Source organism: Misgurnus anguillicaudatus, chromosome 18 (assembly GCF_027580225.2).
Source record: "Misgurnus anguillicaudatus chromosome 18, ASM2758022v2, whole genome shotgun sequence".
Lineage (NCBI taxonomy): Eukaryota > Metazoa > Chordata > Actinopteri > Cypriniformes > Cobitidae > Misgurnus > Misgurnus anguillicaudatus.
In genome coordinates this window covers 32272433-32288693 of record NC_073354.2, presented here as the reverse complement: position 1 = coordinate 32288693, position 16261 = coordinate 32272433, and the positions used below count along the sequence as shown (strand labels likewise).

The 16261-nt window shown below is 37.2% G+C and overlaps 1 protein-coding gene across 1 annotated transcript in view; it reads left to right on the top strand.

Moving 5' to 3' along the window:
• The first annotated feature begins 275 nt into the window (after positions 1 to 275).
• dcbld1 (discoidin, CUB and LCCL domain containing 1) overlaps positions 276 to 16261 on the top strand; it is a 38871-nt gene continuing 22885 nt past the window's right edge. Inside the window, exons 1-5 of the mRNA XM_055187145.2 lie at positions 276 to 553; positions 4879 to 5097; positions 10925 to 11068; positions 11574 to 11625; positions 13777 to 13849. Coding sequence (XP_055043120.2) covers positions 478 to 553; positions 4879 to 5097; positions 10925 to 11068; positions 11574 to 11625; positions 13777 to 13849 — 564 coding nt within the window. The 5' untranslated portion in view covers positions 276 to 477. The remainder of the gene's footprint in view (positions 554 to 4878; positions 5098 to 10924; positions 11069 to 11573; positions 11626 to 13776; positions 13850 to 16261) is intronic.

Below are 16261 nucleotides of genomic sequence, written 5' to 3'. Positions count from 1 at the left end.
TTTTCACATTTTCTAGGTTGATAGAAGCACTGGGAACCCAATTATAGCACTTAAACATGGAAAAAGTCAAATTCTCACGCCATGGCCCCTTTAAATCCATTAGGACTTATCTGAATTTATTAATTTCAAACTATATTTTACTTTATGAAAAGTCCCGACACTTTCTTATATTCCTCATAGAAATTGCTTGTGTACAGATATGTTTATCTATTTATTATCAATTTTACTCAATCTCAGTGTTGTAACTGTCCTACATGAGGCAGACCCGTCAGACGAGTTCAGTAACCGCTTGGTGCCGCCTATGGGAAACACGGAAGAGTTCATTCAAGGCGTTTGGAGAGCGTGGGCTGCTAATCCACGGACACACACAAACACACACACATACGCGAGAGTTTTTCCACTGTAAACATGCTGTCGTGAAGCTTCTCCAATGCGTCCTCGCGTTTTACTCTTGTTTTACTTTGGCTTTAAGCGGAGATGTCTGGATTCACATTACTGCATGGACTGATTCTCATCTGCTCGATTCAACCGCTCGTGTCCGCCGAGAAACCGGGTAAGTGAACAAAAACAAGACAGATGATCGGACACAAAAGCGCCCTCGGCTGATGTTTGGCGGTCTGATCGGACCTAATAAATATTTTAAAGGACTTTCTGCTGTTTGTATGTCGACGCGATACTTTGTATCACTGAAAGTGCGCGTGGATAGTAAAGCGTTACAATGTTTCAAACGCGCGTTCGCTACATTTGTTTCAGATGCTTTATTTATAAACTCCTTATGTTTCATTGGTAATTTGACTCGATAGTCAACTTAATGTCTGAAAAGGGATATGTGTTTCTCTTTTTCTGCTTACCATATTTTTGTCAATTTGGGTTTCTCATTTGAACGCGGGCTGTAAACGTGGAGATTTTAACGTGGGACATTATTAAACTAAAGGCAAATCTGTAGATTGCGTTTTCCAAATTTACATTATATTTGAAAGTAGAGTTAAGTTAGTGCTTGGAAAACTTTCACACACATTAAAATAGTGTAGTTTACTTTAGTTTTTACTGTAGTAGATTGTAACATACTGTAGTAGTACACATAAATACTTTGTAAACATATAGTTTAGTATTTTGTAGTATACTATATTACTATAGTGAACTGGCAAACTAGTCAGCAAGTTAAAATACTACATAGTACATACTTAAATAGATGCTTATGTTTATTGAGATTAAAACACTTTATTCTAGTGTATCTAGATATTAAACTACAGTTTATTATAGTAAATACAAAAGTGATAGAAAATACGGAGGGTTTTTGTCAGAAAATGTGCTGACTGTACCGTAACACATCAGAAATACAGCAGTTGACACAAACATGCATGCATTGTCACAGTGGGCCTGTATTGCCTTCCAAGTGCCTGAATGTTTTCACATGCAGATGAGATGGTGCTTTGGTCATTTATCTCGTGACAAGCCTGAAATTTCAGGTGATTTTACTGATGGGAACTAATTTACAAATTTGTTTTATTTGAGGTTTTTAACCTCGGTTACCCAGAATGCTTGTATTAGCTGCTATGTTTTTTTTTTTTATAAATTGTGGCATTGCCGTTTCCTAGCACTATGTTTTTAATTGTATCACAAACTGAATGAACTAGCGTGAACCGATACTTGGCGTTTGTTGGGAGACGTGCATTGCCTGTACATGCCGAACTCACTGTGTTGGGAATGTTTTGTGCTTCACCCTGGGGCAGAAGATGGCCAGGTGTTCCTCAACATGCTGAAAAGTCAGCCATGCTTTTTTCTGTTAGAATAAATAACAAAAGCTTCTTAGGACCTTTAATAAAAAGTCAACTATACCCAAAAATGTAGATGTTGTAGCTTATTGTATGTTCAGTGGGCCACTCGATTCTCCCTAATGAATGTGTGATGTCATTCGTCTACCGCACCTGCCCTAAGGTGGGTCCCTTCGGTTGATATTTTCCACCCACGGATTCAACCCAAACCCAACATCTGGACGAAGTTCAGTCGCCACCACAAAGGCCACTGTGTGTCCGCTAACATTTAGCACTGACGCAACGCAGGCTGAGGTTAAAGAAAGCATTTTCGTCGATCCCTGGTTAGTGCACGTCCCCTTTCTGAAGAGCTATTTATAGCATTCATACCTTGTGTCATTTAAGAATGTCTTCAATGTCAGAAACGTCTCAAACTGTTATGTGCATACATCAGCATCAAGTTCCTTCATGGCTGCTGGTGTCGCAGCTGTCCGGTAGGAAAGGAAGAGTTGTTGGTGCCATCACAGGTGTGAGTGCCTTTACTGTGAAAGACAGTGCCGTAACATATCAGTAAACCGTCTGAAGTGTGAGACTCTGATTTGTGCGTGCACAAATGTGCATATGGACTCATAAACCCCCCTGCGTGGGATCCCATCACCCCTGTCTCATCCACAGGGTCTGTACCCAGCAGCTGACTCTTTCTAACACCCCACCTTTGTCTCTGTCTCATCCTTGGAATGAGTAGGCTTTTTCATTTCTAATAATGAAATCCAAGTTCAGGTCCACCTACTGTAAGTGAAGGCTTCTTGTGTTTTGACTTGTCTTAGGGGCCAAAGGCATGGACGTGTTGAAACACCATTTTAATTTAACCTCCTGTCTGCTTCTGTGTAACAAAATATTGTTTGATTTATGCTACGTTGCATGTACTGGCTTGTTGCAATCGTTTGTTGCAAACTAGGAATAAGGTATTCAGGGTCTGTCGGAAACTTGTTTGCATTTTTGATAACAGATTGGATGTTTTGATATTTTCCATTGACTGTATCTGTAGAATTTTGTGTTGTTGTAAGTACATTTTTTGGTTCTAAATAAAATGGCTAAATTTAATAAATGCTTGAAAACATTTCCACCATTGTATTACCACCCGAAGCAAATGCTTTCCACCACAGTAAGTGGGTGATTCTCACGAAAACTTGGTTTTAAAAATGTCAAGCATGAAAATGTAAAAATTGCTTAAATTTACTTTTTTTCCCACCACACATTGAAAAACAAAGTCTGGAGAAAATGGGAACATTAATTTAAAAACTTTTACTTATCATTTAACACTTTTTGTAACATAATTAAAAAAATTAGTCCTAAAAAATCTCATTTCCGCAACAGGCAGAAAACATCAACACTGACATATTTTCAAAATGACATGACAAACCTGAAAGAACATAATTTGGAGATTCTGCACATGCATTGTAAATCAAAATATTATGCTTCTATTAATTAAATTAACATTTAATAAGCATCTGTTGCGGTAATGATAATCAAAATGTCGTGTAAGCATTCTGACAAGACAGTATTTTAAATTAACTGTAAAAAAAATGATCTTACCCGGTAGCCATCTTGAAGTAACTGGTCCATGTGCTTGGTCACTCAAAATCAAACTTTATTAAAATTCTGTATGTGTGCTTAAACTGTTCTCAAAAAGTGTTGCGGAGGATGAGAACATCAGGCATGGACACATAATTTTCCTAATTTTTCTTCATTATTATTATACATGAATAATCAGTAAATATTTTTTCTGTCATCTAAAGTAGTCTAGCAAAACATCCATTTATTTTTTTTCTTAATATTTTTGTGTTAATTTGATTAAATTACAACATAACGCATGTTCAAACACAGCCGGACACATTGCGGTAATGAGAATTTCAGCAGAAAATGAGATAAAATGTACAATTATAAATTCTTATGTTAAAATCACGCATTGTGCAAGGTAGAACACAGTATTGTGTTAATTCTGATGCTTTTTAATGTTACTATATTACACATTTTAAAGCTAAAATCATTAGTGCCGTGGTGTTTCAATGGTTTCGTGAGAATCACCCATATATATATATATATATATATATATATATATAATGATGTCATACGATAATGTATTAACTTTGTAAAATCAATTTTAAAATACTGAAAAAAAATTATAATCAACATGCAAGTTTTTTTGGAAAAGAGGACATCAATCTCTCTTTTCAATCTTTCTAATATATTAAAGCAGTAGCGTACCGTTACTCTACCCCAACAAGACCACAGTTCAGGTCCCAAAACATCCGATGACATACATCGCTCATACCGGACAATGACAACGACAACTAGTTTGATCACATCGCGACATGCGGAGACCAATTAGCAGGCATCTGAACGCGAATAAAGCAAGATTAGACTGTTCTGTATGCTTTCAAATCACTCTCGCGGTACTTTGATGTCATGCGCAGATCGGTCTGCAATGGAATTGTAATGGGGGAAACTGGCCAACATTAATTAAAAAATGATATGTAATAAGTTTTAAAATGTTATTTTTAACAAAGTTTAGATCCTCTCTGAGAGCCTAGAGGGCCCTGACGGTTCGTTCTGCATTAAAACCATTCAGTTATTGCAAATCATTGCAATATGCACGTTTGCAATTAGGGATGCTCCGATCAGGATTTTTGCAGCCGATACCGATTACCAATTTGTTTTCTCCATGATCGGCCGATTCTGATACCGATTTTTTAAAAGAAAAGCTGATATGCAAGCTCTTTGATGACTTTAACTGTTAACATTTTTTCTAGATAAAGTAATACCACAGATGTTGCCTTTCTTATATTACGGTTCACAAGATCGGCAAATTTAGCGAGTACCGATCGAGTCATTTAATGCCATTAACGGCCGATACCGATTGGCGGCCGATCAATTATTTTTTATTTCTATAGCCTACTCTTTTGGCGAGCCAAAAACATTTGAATAATTAGCTTATAGTTGTCTCTGCACAAATACACTTTATGCACTTCCAGATCAATAAATTAAAAGTTCAGTTTCTCCAGATATTAAATTCTAATAGCTCTACAAGTTTTTATTTTATGATCTCTGTACTCTCTTCCAGATGATGGTTGTGGTCATTATGTCCTGGGCCAAGAGAGCGGCGTGCTGTCCTCCAAGAACTACCCAGGAACTTATCCCAACAACTCCTGGTGTGAGTGGCGGATCCGCGTGCCCATCGGCCACACCATCATCCTCAATTTTGGAGACCTCAACATGGAAAAGAAGGACTGTGGGTCGGACTATTTGGAGGTTCTGAAGGGATCCCATGGGGCAGAAACTGGTGAGCTGTTTATGTATGCACGGATACATAAATATAAGCCCTAATCGCACAGAATTAACATTATGTGGGGACCTCGTGTGGTTTAGAAATTAACCTACATCTGAAATTGGTGTGGAAATTGGCACATTTGCACAAAATAAGCGAAGCATGTGATTTTACTTGAATTTCTCCTGGATATGATGTCAATTTGTGATTTGCACTTTGACAAATATTATCACAGGAACTCAGTGTCCGGCGAAATATAATCGGTAATTTGTCGGTGAATAATTAATTAACAAATTACAGACATGGCCGATTTGCACGGGATCAGGATCATAGACAGGCCAGCAATTATTACAAATGACTAGAGGTCACCAGGTAATACTCATCCGGTGCGAATAAGGCTGTAGAAGTTTAGATGTTGTAAGGTATAGCAAAGTCAGTCAGTCAGTGTAGCCAAAGAAATATCAGATGTTTTTTTCTGTGCTTAGAACTTGAAAATGTCAACTGTTGTGTCTGAGCTTCTTTGTTTGATATGATGCATTGAAACATTTTATTTATTTATTTATTTTTTGTTTGTTGTTGTAATGCTATTGGAACTTGAAATGAGGTTTGGATTTTGAAATCTGGTTTGTTGATACTTGAGTCAAAACATCAAAGAACCTGAATAGTTTTTCTCCTCAGGCTTTAGGAAGATTTGTACAAGAGGCCTATTGGTGTTAGGATTAAGTGGGATTTTCCCTTAAATGATCAATCAGGAATTTTTCCTATAAATATACAGCTGCAGAAAATATTAAGAGATCACTCCAGTTTTGACTTTATTCATCATCATTTCTAGATGTATTGTGACCATTTTAGTCCAGTGTTTGTTGAATTTTTAAGCAAATCTCTTACAGCAAATGTAAAAAAAAATTCTTTGTTATTTTTACCATGTTTTCGCCATTTCAATTTTCAGTAAATAAATGCAAATATAATGTAATATTTAAAAAAAATTATCCGTAGTTGACAGAAGGAAACAAAAATGATCATTTTACGTAAATGCATACCTAAAAATAGTAAATCTAGAAAAACTGAATTAAAATGGTCTCTTAAAGGATTACTCCCAAAAAAATCCAGATAATTTACTCACCACCATGTCATCCAAATTGTCAATGTCTTTCTTTGTTCAGTCAAGAAGAAATTAATTTTTTTGAGGTAAACATTCCAGGATTTTTCTCAATTTAATAGACTTTATTGGACCCCAACACATAACAGTTTTAATGCAGTTTAAAATTGCAGTTTCAACGCAGTTTCAAAGGGCGTTAAACGATCCAAAATGAGGCATTAAGGGTCTTATCTAGCGAAACATTTGTCATTTTTGGCAAGCAAAACAAAAAATATGCACAACTTCTCGTCTTGCACCAGTCATGTGACGCACCAGCGCAACTTCACGTTATTGTGTAAGCATGTTGAAAGGTCACGCGTTACATATGAAGAGTTTCGTCGCAAAACGAGATAAATCCATTTTTTTTACATTTTTGTCAAAACATGATTATGTTATCATGTTATTATTTTGTTTTATGGTGCTACTTAGCTGTATTTTTTAAGTTATGAAGGTTTAAATCAAAGCAAACCAACTGCAGTTGCATTGATATTAATTGGAATGCACAACACAAAAATTAGATTTCTGAACAATAAAAAAAACGGATTTATCTCGTTTTGCAACAAAACTCTTCATATATAAAATGCAAATTTGCAGACCATATTAAACAATAAAAAGACAAAAAGACATTAATTCGTTTTATTCCACATACAACAACGTCTGAACGGTCATCTTTCTCCGCACTTGTAAACACTGGGGCTGTAGTTTCGCATACGTCATCCATGAACTTTTGACGTGATGACGCATTATGTGAGGTCACACGGCCGGTGCAAGACGAGAAGTTGTGGTTTAAAAGTACAAATTTTTTTATTTTTCTTGCCAAAATTGATAACCGTTTTGCTAGATAAGAGCCTTATGCCTCGTTTGGGATCGTTTAGAGCAGTGTTTCCCAAACTTTTTCAAAATGCGGCCCCTCTTGTGTATGGTGCATTCCTTCGCGACAAAAAACTGTTCTAAACTCAACATTTTACTAAAACACATATTAAATTATACAAAAAAGTTGAGCTTTTGGTTAGTAGCCTTATTTTTTTATGTATAATTACACAGAATTCATGATAAATTTATGTATTTTATAAAATGTCATAAAACTGGGGCCCCCCTGGCACCCTCTCGCGGCCCCCCTGGGGGCCCCGCCCCCCAGTTTGAAAATCCCTGGTTTAGAGTACTTTGAAACTGCAATTTTAAACTCCATTGAAACTGCAAAGTGTTGGGGTCCATTAAAGTCCATTAAAATGAGAAAAATCCTGGAGTGTTTTCCTCAAAAATCTTAATTCTCGGCTGAACGGAGAAGGACGTCGGCATTTTGGATGGCATGGATGGTGAGTAGATTATCTAGATTTTTTTTTTAAGAAAATGGAGTAATCCTTTAATTTTGTGATATAGGTGATCATATGGTCTTTAGTCATACTATACTCCCTCAGGTCACATTACTGTGAGTAAACCTGAGTAACACATTTCATATCAGAGCTTTACAATGAGCTGGCAGACGTCACAGATTGATGAATGTACTGTAAAGCAAGAGGAAACCACAAAGGCCAATTTATCAGAGGAAGTTTACAGTAAAAATCTACATGTTGGCAGTTCCTGTAACCCCTACATGAGTTCCTCATATCCTAAAGGATAATGTCACTTGTTATCACTTGTTTGTTCCCGTTGCTGAACTGGTAAAGCACGATGCTACACTTATAAAATGCTGGGTTGTTTTAACCCATGGTTGGGCAAAATATGGACAATATTTCTGTTAATTTAACCCGAACTGAAAGGAAAAGAATATTTAAATGTTTCCCTTAAATTGTGACTGGATACCCTGCTGAGCTTATCGTCTTACCAATAGATCATTTACATTTACATGTATGCATTTGGCAGATGCTTTTATCCATCCAAAGCGCCTTACAGTGCATTATTGCATCAGTATTAACATTAGATTAATCTATTTCCTGTTTGGGTTGAGTGAAATAGTGCAGTGACTCATTATTGAATCCAGTAGTGAAGTATCAATGAATTTTGGATTTAGCGAACAGGGCAGAAGTAGTCTGGATGACATGAAAGCTCTAACATCCGTCAGTTTTTACCTCTCCCAAGTGTTTAACCGCAAACAGCATCATGGTTTGAGAGTTAAACCTCAGACACATCCACTGATCAAAGCTTCAGCTGTGGGATGACTGAAATTCCTCTCTGAGGGACTCTTGAATGGTGGTTTGGAGCTGTGGGTGTTTTGAAGCTTTGTAGTGGTGGGACGTTTGACAGATACGTCAGTCACACTTCTCATTGTTTTGACCCTTCTGCTTCGTTATGAAGTTTAACGTACTGATAATCATAAGAGCTTCTTTCATCTGTGTGCTTTGTGTTTTCAATATTGTTCTTTAGTCAGCAGATGACCACAGCAACACACCACCAGCTTCTTAAAAGGATAGTTCACCCAAAAATGAAAATTCAGTCATCATTTACTCACCCTCATGTTGTTCAAAACCTGTATGAGTTTTATTTATTTTGTAAAACAAATATTATGGAAGTAAATAATTAGTTATTTTTTTTTATTTTTTTATCCCTTTAAGTATAAAGACTTTCAGATGTAGCTGCAGAGCTTTTCTGTGCTCATTTCTGTAAACTAACACCAATGATCAAATTTTCATTTTGCAACAAAGCATTTATTTAATTTCTTTCAATTTATGAAAAATGCTTTATTTTGCAATTGGTGAGGATTTTTTTTGGACCCAGTTTTCTATTTACTTCTGGTGTCTACTTGTGTTCATGTAGCTTAATTGGTAGAGAATTGTGCTAGCGATGCAAATGTCATGGGTTTGATCCTAGATAACATGGGTGATTCTCACGAAAACTTGGTTTTAAAAATGTCAAGCATGAAAATGTAAAAATTGCTTAAATTTACTTTTTTTCCCACCAGACATTGAAAAACAAAGTCTGGAGTAAATGGGAACATTAATTTAAAAACTTTTACTTATCATTTAACACTTTTTGTAACATAATTTAAAAAATTAGTCCCTAAAAAATCTCATTACCGCAACAGTCAGAAAACAGCAACACAGACATATTTTCAAAATGACATGACAAACCTGAAAGAACATAATTTGGAGATTCTCCACATGCATTTAAAATCAAAGTATTATGCTTCTAATAATTAAATTAACATTTAATAAGCATCTGTTGCGGTAATGATAATCAAAATGTCGTGTAAGCATTCTGACAAGACAATATTTCAAATTAACTGTAAAAAAATGATCTTACCTGGTAGCCATCTTGAAGTAACTGGTCCATGTGCTTGGTCACTCAAAATCAAACTTTATTAAAAGTCTGTATGTGTGCTTAAACTGTTCTCAAAAAGTGTTGCGGAGGATGAGAACATCAGGCATGGACACATCATTTTCCTAATTGTTCTTCATTATTATTATACATAAATATTCAGTAAATAGTTTTTCTGTCATCTAAAGTAGTCTAGCAAAACATCCATTTATTTTTTTCTTAATATTTTTGTGTTAATTTGATTAAATTACAACATAACGCATGTTCAAACACAGACGGACACATTGCGGTAATGAGAATTTCAGCAGAAAATGAGATTAAATTTCCAATTATAAATTCTTATGTTGAAATCACACATTGTGCAAGGTAGAACACAGTATTGTGTTAATTCTGATGCTTTTTAATGTTACTACATTACACATTTTAAAGCTAAAATCATTAGTGCCGTGGTGTTTCAATGGTTTCGTGAGAATCACCCACATACATAATGATAAAAAGTAATTATAAATATTGGAAAAAATATAGTTAAGTATTGATTAAATAGATAGTAATTTACATCTACAAAATTCACAAATGTAAAAAAACTGTTTATTTTGAATTAGATTAAAGGGACACTTCACTTTTAAAAAAATATGCTCATTTTCCAGCTCCCCTGGATTCCATTCATTTTAGCATATCTTAGCATAATCCATTGAATCAGATTAGACCATTAGCATCACCCTCAAAAATAACCAGAGATTTGACATTTTTCCTATTTAAAAATCTTCGTAATTACACGTGTACTAAGACCGACGGAAAATCAAAAGTTGAGATTTTCTTGAATCAGAAAAATATCCAAACTCTTTGGTTATTTTTGAGCCCGATGCTAACGGTCTAATCAGATGCAATGGATTGTGCTAAGCTATGCTAAAAGTGGTACCCCCAAACCCGGAGATAGGTTGAATGGATTCCAAAACGGTAAAAATCAACTGTTTTTACTCTAGGGGAGCTGGAAAATTAGCATATTTTCAAAAAGTCCCAGATTTTGGATTAGATTGGACTCTTTATATACCTCAGTATTTGTGAGAGAGTTAACCCAAAAATTTAAATTCTGTCATCATTTACTCACCCTCATATTGTTACAAACCTGTATAAATTTCTTTGTTCTGCTGAACACCAAGAAAAATATTTTGCAATCAAGCAGGAAACAGAAGCACTATTGTGCCAATACTACTATAGAAGTCAATGGTGCTCAAAAACAGTTTGGTTACAAACATTGCTTCAAATATCTTCTTTTGTGTTCAGCAGTACAAATACATTTATACAGGTTTGTAACAACATGGGGATGAGTAAATGATGAAAGAATTTTCATTGTTAGGTGAACTTTTAGTTTTTTTAATTTTTAATTTTGAGCAGGGTTACGTTTTAAACAAGTCATTTAAATAAACATCCCTTCATCTTTTTTTTTAGTCGACTGGAAGTACTGTGGTGGTCCTGCATCCATGCCCACCCTGATTCACATCGAGTCCAGTGAGCTTACTGTCCGCTTTCGCAGCAGTCAGCACATCTCAGGAAGAGGATTTCTGCTTTCATACTCCATAGACAACAACAAAGGTAACTTTGTTTTAAAAGCATGCCCACACAATCCCATAAGACGTAACTCCGTTCAGATTCACTATTTGCTGTCACTTGACGCTTAAGATCTCAGGAATCATCTGTGTTTCTTGGCTGACCTCCATCCTTGTAACATGCACTCTGCCCTTCTTTTTTTTTATTTATTCAAATTTACGCACAGAGCACAATTTTTTTTATTGTATCAAAGCAACTTTTCAGTGAATAAAGAGAAGTTCAGGCAAATAAAACTAATCTAGAAATCAAAATTATTTACTCGTACTCGTGTCATTCAACACAGATGAGTTTTTTCTTCCATTGAATCCAGATGGAGATGTCAGCGGGGGTTTATGTCTATGTGTGTTTTTGTGTGTCCAGGCATGTCACAGGAAGCAAGCCTGTCATCCTGTTGTGATGCTCATGTCCTGTTGTGCTTGTTGTTGTTGTCGGCCCGTTTCCTACTCCATTTTTACCCTCATTGTATGTCCTCCTCTGCCTTCCTCCACAGAGCTGCTAACATGTTTGGACAGAGGCAGCCATTACCAAGCTTTAAAGTACAGGTGAGAGAGTGCGTCCAAATGTTTGTGCTTGGTCAGGATATACAGTATCAGTGAAAAAAAAGTCAGACGTGCGTAACTTTACAACTACGCAACTGTCTCTTTTATAAAGACCTTCATTGAATTGTTTTTCACTTAGGCCATGTTTACACAACAACGTTTCAACTGAAAGCGGTAACTTTTCAGCTGTTCGTTTACACAATAATAGAGACAGAGCACAGGTATGCTAATTTAAAAACCACGCCCACCGGGGGGAAGCAGTCCAACCGTCTCCATTGACTTTGTATTGCGAGAGGCCTCCTCCTTGTCATTTCTGGCTAATAACAAAAAACAGAATAATGCCTAAAAGCTGCTGTGTGACTAGATGTACAGCTAACTAGCCAAAAAACCCAGAAATAAGTTTTTATAAGCTGTCGAGCCGTAAAACACAGCCTTTAAGGAGAAAAAGTGGATCACCGACTACGTTTCCCTCTAGTGGGCGCAGTTCTAATAATAGTAATACTATGAAAAGTTGCCTGTTTCCACTTTTGTGTCTTTTTAAAACGCTTGTTTTTTGGGGTCGACAGCTTATATAAACTTCTTTTTTTTTTTTTTGGCTTGTTAGGTGTACATCTTGTCACACAGCAGCTTTTAGGCATTATTCTGTTTTTTGTTTAAATCTAGAAATGACAAGGAGGCAGCCTCTTGCAATACAAAGTCAATGGAGACAGTTGGATTGTTTTCCCCCCGGTGGGCGTGGTTTTCAGGTTATGACGCGTTGCGCTCTGTCTCTATGCCGTTTTGGGGTCCACAAAATGCGAACTTTTGAAAAAAGCGTGTTTTTTTTAAATGACACCATTTTTTATTTCAATATAAAGTACAAAAGCGAGAATTCCCCAACAAATTTTTGCCGCTTTATAGTCCAGGATCACTAGTAGCAATAAACCTACCTCATCATTCATCCAAACAACACTGCTCGATGCTTCCATCATCTTGATTTTTAAATTTTTTTACGTTGTAGAAGAATGCGTATATGTGCAGGCATGTGTTGTTTCTTTACAAAGTAACATCGCCAGCTACTGGCCTGACATGTGTATTACAGTTTTTTTGTATCGTTTTAGTGCAATAATTGTTGTGTAAACATATCCTTAGACAATCTTATCTGCCATACTCATTTTAATCTATTGGCGCTTTTCCATTGCATAGTACCCCACGGTTTGGTTTGGGTCAGGTTGGGTCTGTTCACCTCACTTTGGTTTGGTTAGCTTTTCCATCGAGTTTAGTAACACTTCGTAATGGGAGGGATTATAGGCGTGCCTACTGCTGTGCCATCATACAAGTGAGAGCGTCGTTGTACATTCCCATACATTAATTTATTTTTCAGTACGCTACAAAATTTAAATTGACCACCACAAATAGATGTTTGCCCATCGCGTTTATCACTAACTCTGTCTCACATGACAGTTTCTGTACAAACACCCATGGCGTTCCGCTGAGCCTCATTTAAGTTGCATTTAAGCATATATGCGGACGTGCGTGTCGCGAAAAATGTGCCGCCACAAACTGCAAGTCTGGAAAAAACTGTTATGTGTTCCTGATTCTCAACCTGTGGATGTTTTTCATCTCTAAAAGGGAGTTTGGGAACTTACAGCAAAGCACAGATGACTAATCTTTTACATTATAGCGATGACGCTGGTAGTGACGATTCTTTCAGGCCAATCAGTGAACTACAGTGGTTTCGTGTCACGTTTTGGTATCAGCTCGGGTCGCTTGGAACCCCGACTGAGGTGATACTAAAATAAATATCGGGTTCTAAGTACTGCACCCAGTGGAAGCCCCCAAAAGTAAGCTGACCCGACCCAAAGCGTGTGGGGTAATATGCAATGGAAAAGCACCATATGAGTGCAAAATCTTGTCTGATGATATGCCAGAAGGCAACAAGTTGCTAAGGTGCAAATATGGATGGGGCTTATTACAGATTCAATTGAACCTCATTCGTCCACACAATATTGCATAATGAAATCATGTGATAGTGCATCATCACAGTAGTTCTAAGTTTAGTTTCTCACTCGCCTGTTTTTAACCCACAAGTGTATCCGTTACCCTTGTTACCTTTTGCCTATTATTAACTAACAGGTGTAAGCAGACATTTTGCTTTGTTCTCTCCTCATGTAGGAAGTACTGTCCGGCCGGATGCGCTGCTGTGACGGGAGACGTGTCTGGAGACATTTCCCTGGGCTATAGACACGTGAGTACCATCTCATTGTTTTTCTCAGGTGCGGCCAGCATGCGGTGTCTCATTCTGTATCCGCGGGATAACGTTATTCAAACCGCGAGGGTTATTTACGAGGGCGACGTGCGTCCAAGATGCTTCCCGCACGGGTTTCAGATGCCACTGCGGTCGCTGTAATGTGCAGGCAGGAGAAGCGGCTTTCCTGTTCAGATTTTCCCACAGGTGCTCAAACCTCGAGGGACTTTATTGGGAATGTGAAGCAGGCCTAAAGTCGGGGGTGGAATGTGCTAATGGCTCGTCCCATTGTCTGTTGGGCATTTGTTGTGACAGGGCTTGTGTGTATATGAGGGAGCCAAGCAGTATGTGTTTTGGTGTGTGTGTGTGTGTGTGTGTGGATGGCTTGAGGACACGTAGTGTCAGATCATTTGTGCCGGCTCCATTGTTCTCCCTGGTCACTTAGTGGGCAGTGAGCTCTGAAAGAAAGGCGTTTATGTAATTGTGCATACCTCTCCAGTGAATCGGGGACAGAGATTTGATGCTGGTTTTGATGTTTTTGTGTGGAATGAATCATGTGCTCGGGCTTTGAGCTATAACTCGAGAAGTTAAGGGCAGTTTCTGAAGGTTTTGCATTGTGGTAAAATCTTTTCCTGTTTGTGAAAGCACGACTTACGGCACGCTGTGCTGGTATTGCTTTTGTGAGCGTGATTGAAAAGTTATTTTCATCTGAATCCTGAATCTTTTTGTGGTGGTTTAGTCAATGTTATTGATCACTGTGGGATTTGTTTTGTTTGGGAGAACAGGGTCAGAATGAATCCGTTTTGCATTTTTCTTATAAAAGATCCACTGAAGTTCTTGAAAATGCACAGCTTTGTTTGATACTTTAACATAATTTCCACTGAATCAAGAAGTTAGTGTGGGACATATTGAGTTCCCCCTCCCCCTTATAAAAAATAGCCAATACTGTTTAGTTTAGCTCACAACCTGAAACTGATGAGAATAGGGCTGCAGCTATCGATTATTTTTGTAATCGATTAATCTAGCACTGAATCGATCGATTAATCGAGTAATCGGATAAAAATGTTGTGTGTGTTTTTAAACAACCAAAACAAATAATGCATAACAAAAATAAAGTGGCTGTAAAGTTTTCAAGCATTTGGCTTTTATTTAATTAAAAAACAGATGTATTGGCCTTTGGCTCCAAAAAATAAGCCTATTTATTTCAATTTTTACCCCTTTAGTGTTTATAAGTGCCAGTGCCAACAATTAAGCACTTTAATTTATTAATATGCACAACAGGTTTCATGCTATAATCTAGCCCTGACATCAAAGTAAATATCTGGTTTATGTACATTTCTACACCTGCAGCATTTACCATTAGGGTACTAACAAAAATATATAATTTCTGGGGTGAGCCTATTTGCTATGGTAACAACCTGTGTGTGTGCGCGCACGTGCACCTGTGTTTATGTGTGAACTCGTGCTGTGCGTGACGAAGAGTGACACCCCAGTCAGACGTTCAGTTGCTTCATTGCATTTTGGTACGGCAGAAATACTTACATTCATTTTCAACAGAACGCTGCATTTGGTTTGCATCACTTGCATTGCGGTGCATTTTAGGTTAAGAATCCGTTCGAAAAATCACAACATCACGTCCCGCTGTATACAGTGAATGCATGCAGGTGAAATTATTGTTGTGTGGCTACATAAAAGTTTAAGCATATGTGATGCATTGCGCGATCGGTCTGACTTGCATGAGAGAGACGAGGGTGCATGCGTGTGTGTAAAGGGGTTCTTTTTTAAGCTATACTCTCTTGCAATTGAACGTGAATACATTTACTACTTAAAAACATCAAAGCTAAACATCATATCTAGTCAAACCGCATAACGACATCGCTACAAATACAGTATGGGATTAAAATCACCGAAAGCTACGTTACCTTGTTTCATCGACGCATGGTGAAACAGCAGTGGATGTTTTCGGTTCAGATGCTGAATGTAATGATAATGTAATGATCCCAAACTTTGACATTCTCTCTCTGCCGTTTATGGACATATTTACTGTCCGCCATCGCGCCAACTAAATTCAAAATGTATCACGCGCTATGATATGCTTCCTGAACATTGAACAACGGTCCGTGTGAATCAGATCTCGGCGCGTGTAGAGGCTTTCGAGGCAGAATTTTTGCCTCAAGGAATTTTTTGAATCGAGTTAATCGAGTAACTCGATGAATCTTTTCAGCCCTAGATGAGAAGCTGTTGAAGTGCAGAGTGATGTCATAGAAATCTATTATCTGTTTTGGAGGAAGTGAGAGACTGTCTGTTTTAAATGCTTATATCTTTTAAATGCAAATGATGTTTTGGTTTTGGAGGATACTAGTTTATAGATTTTCTTAAAGATAATATATCTATACTAATCTTGATTTCATG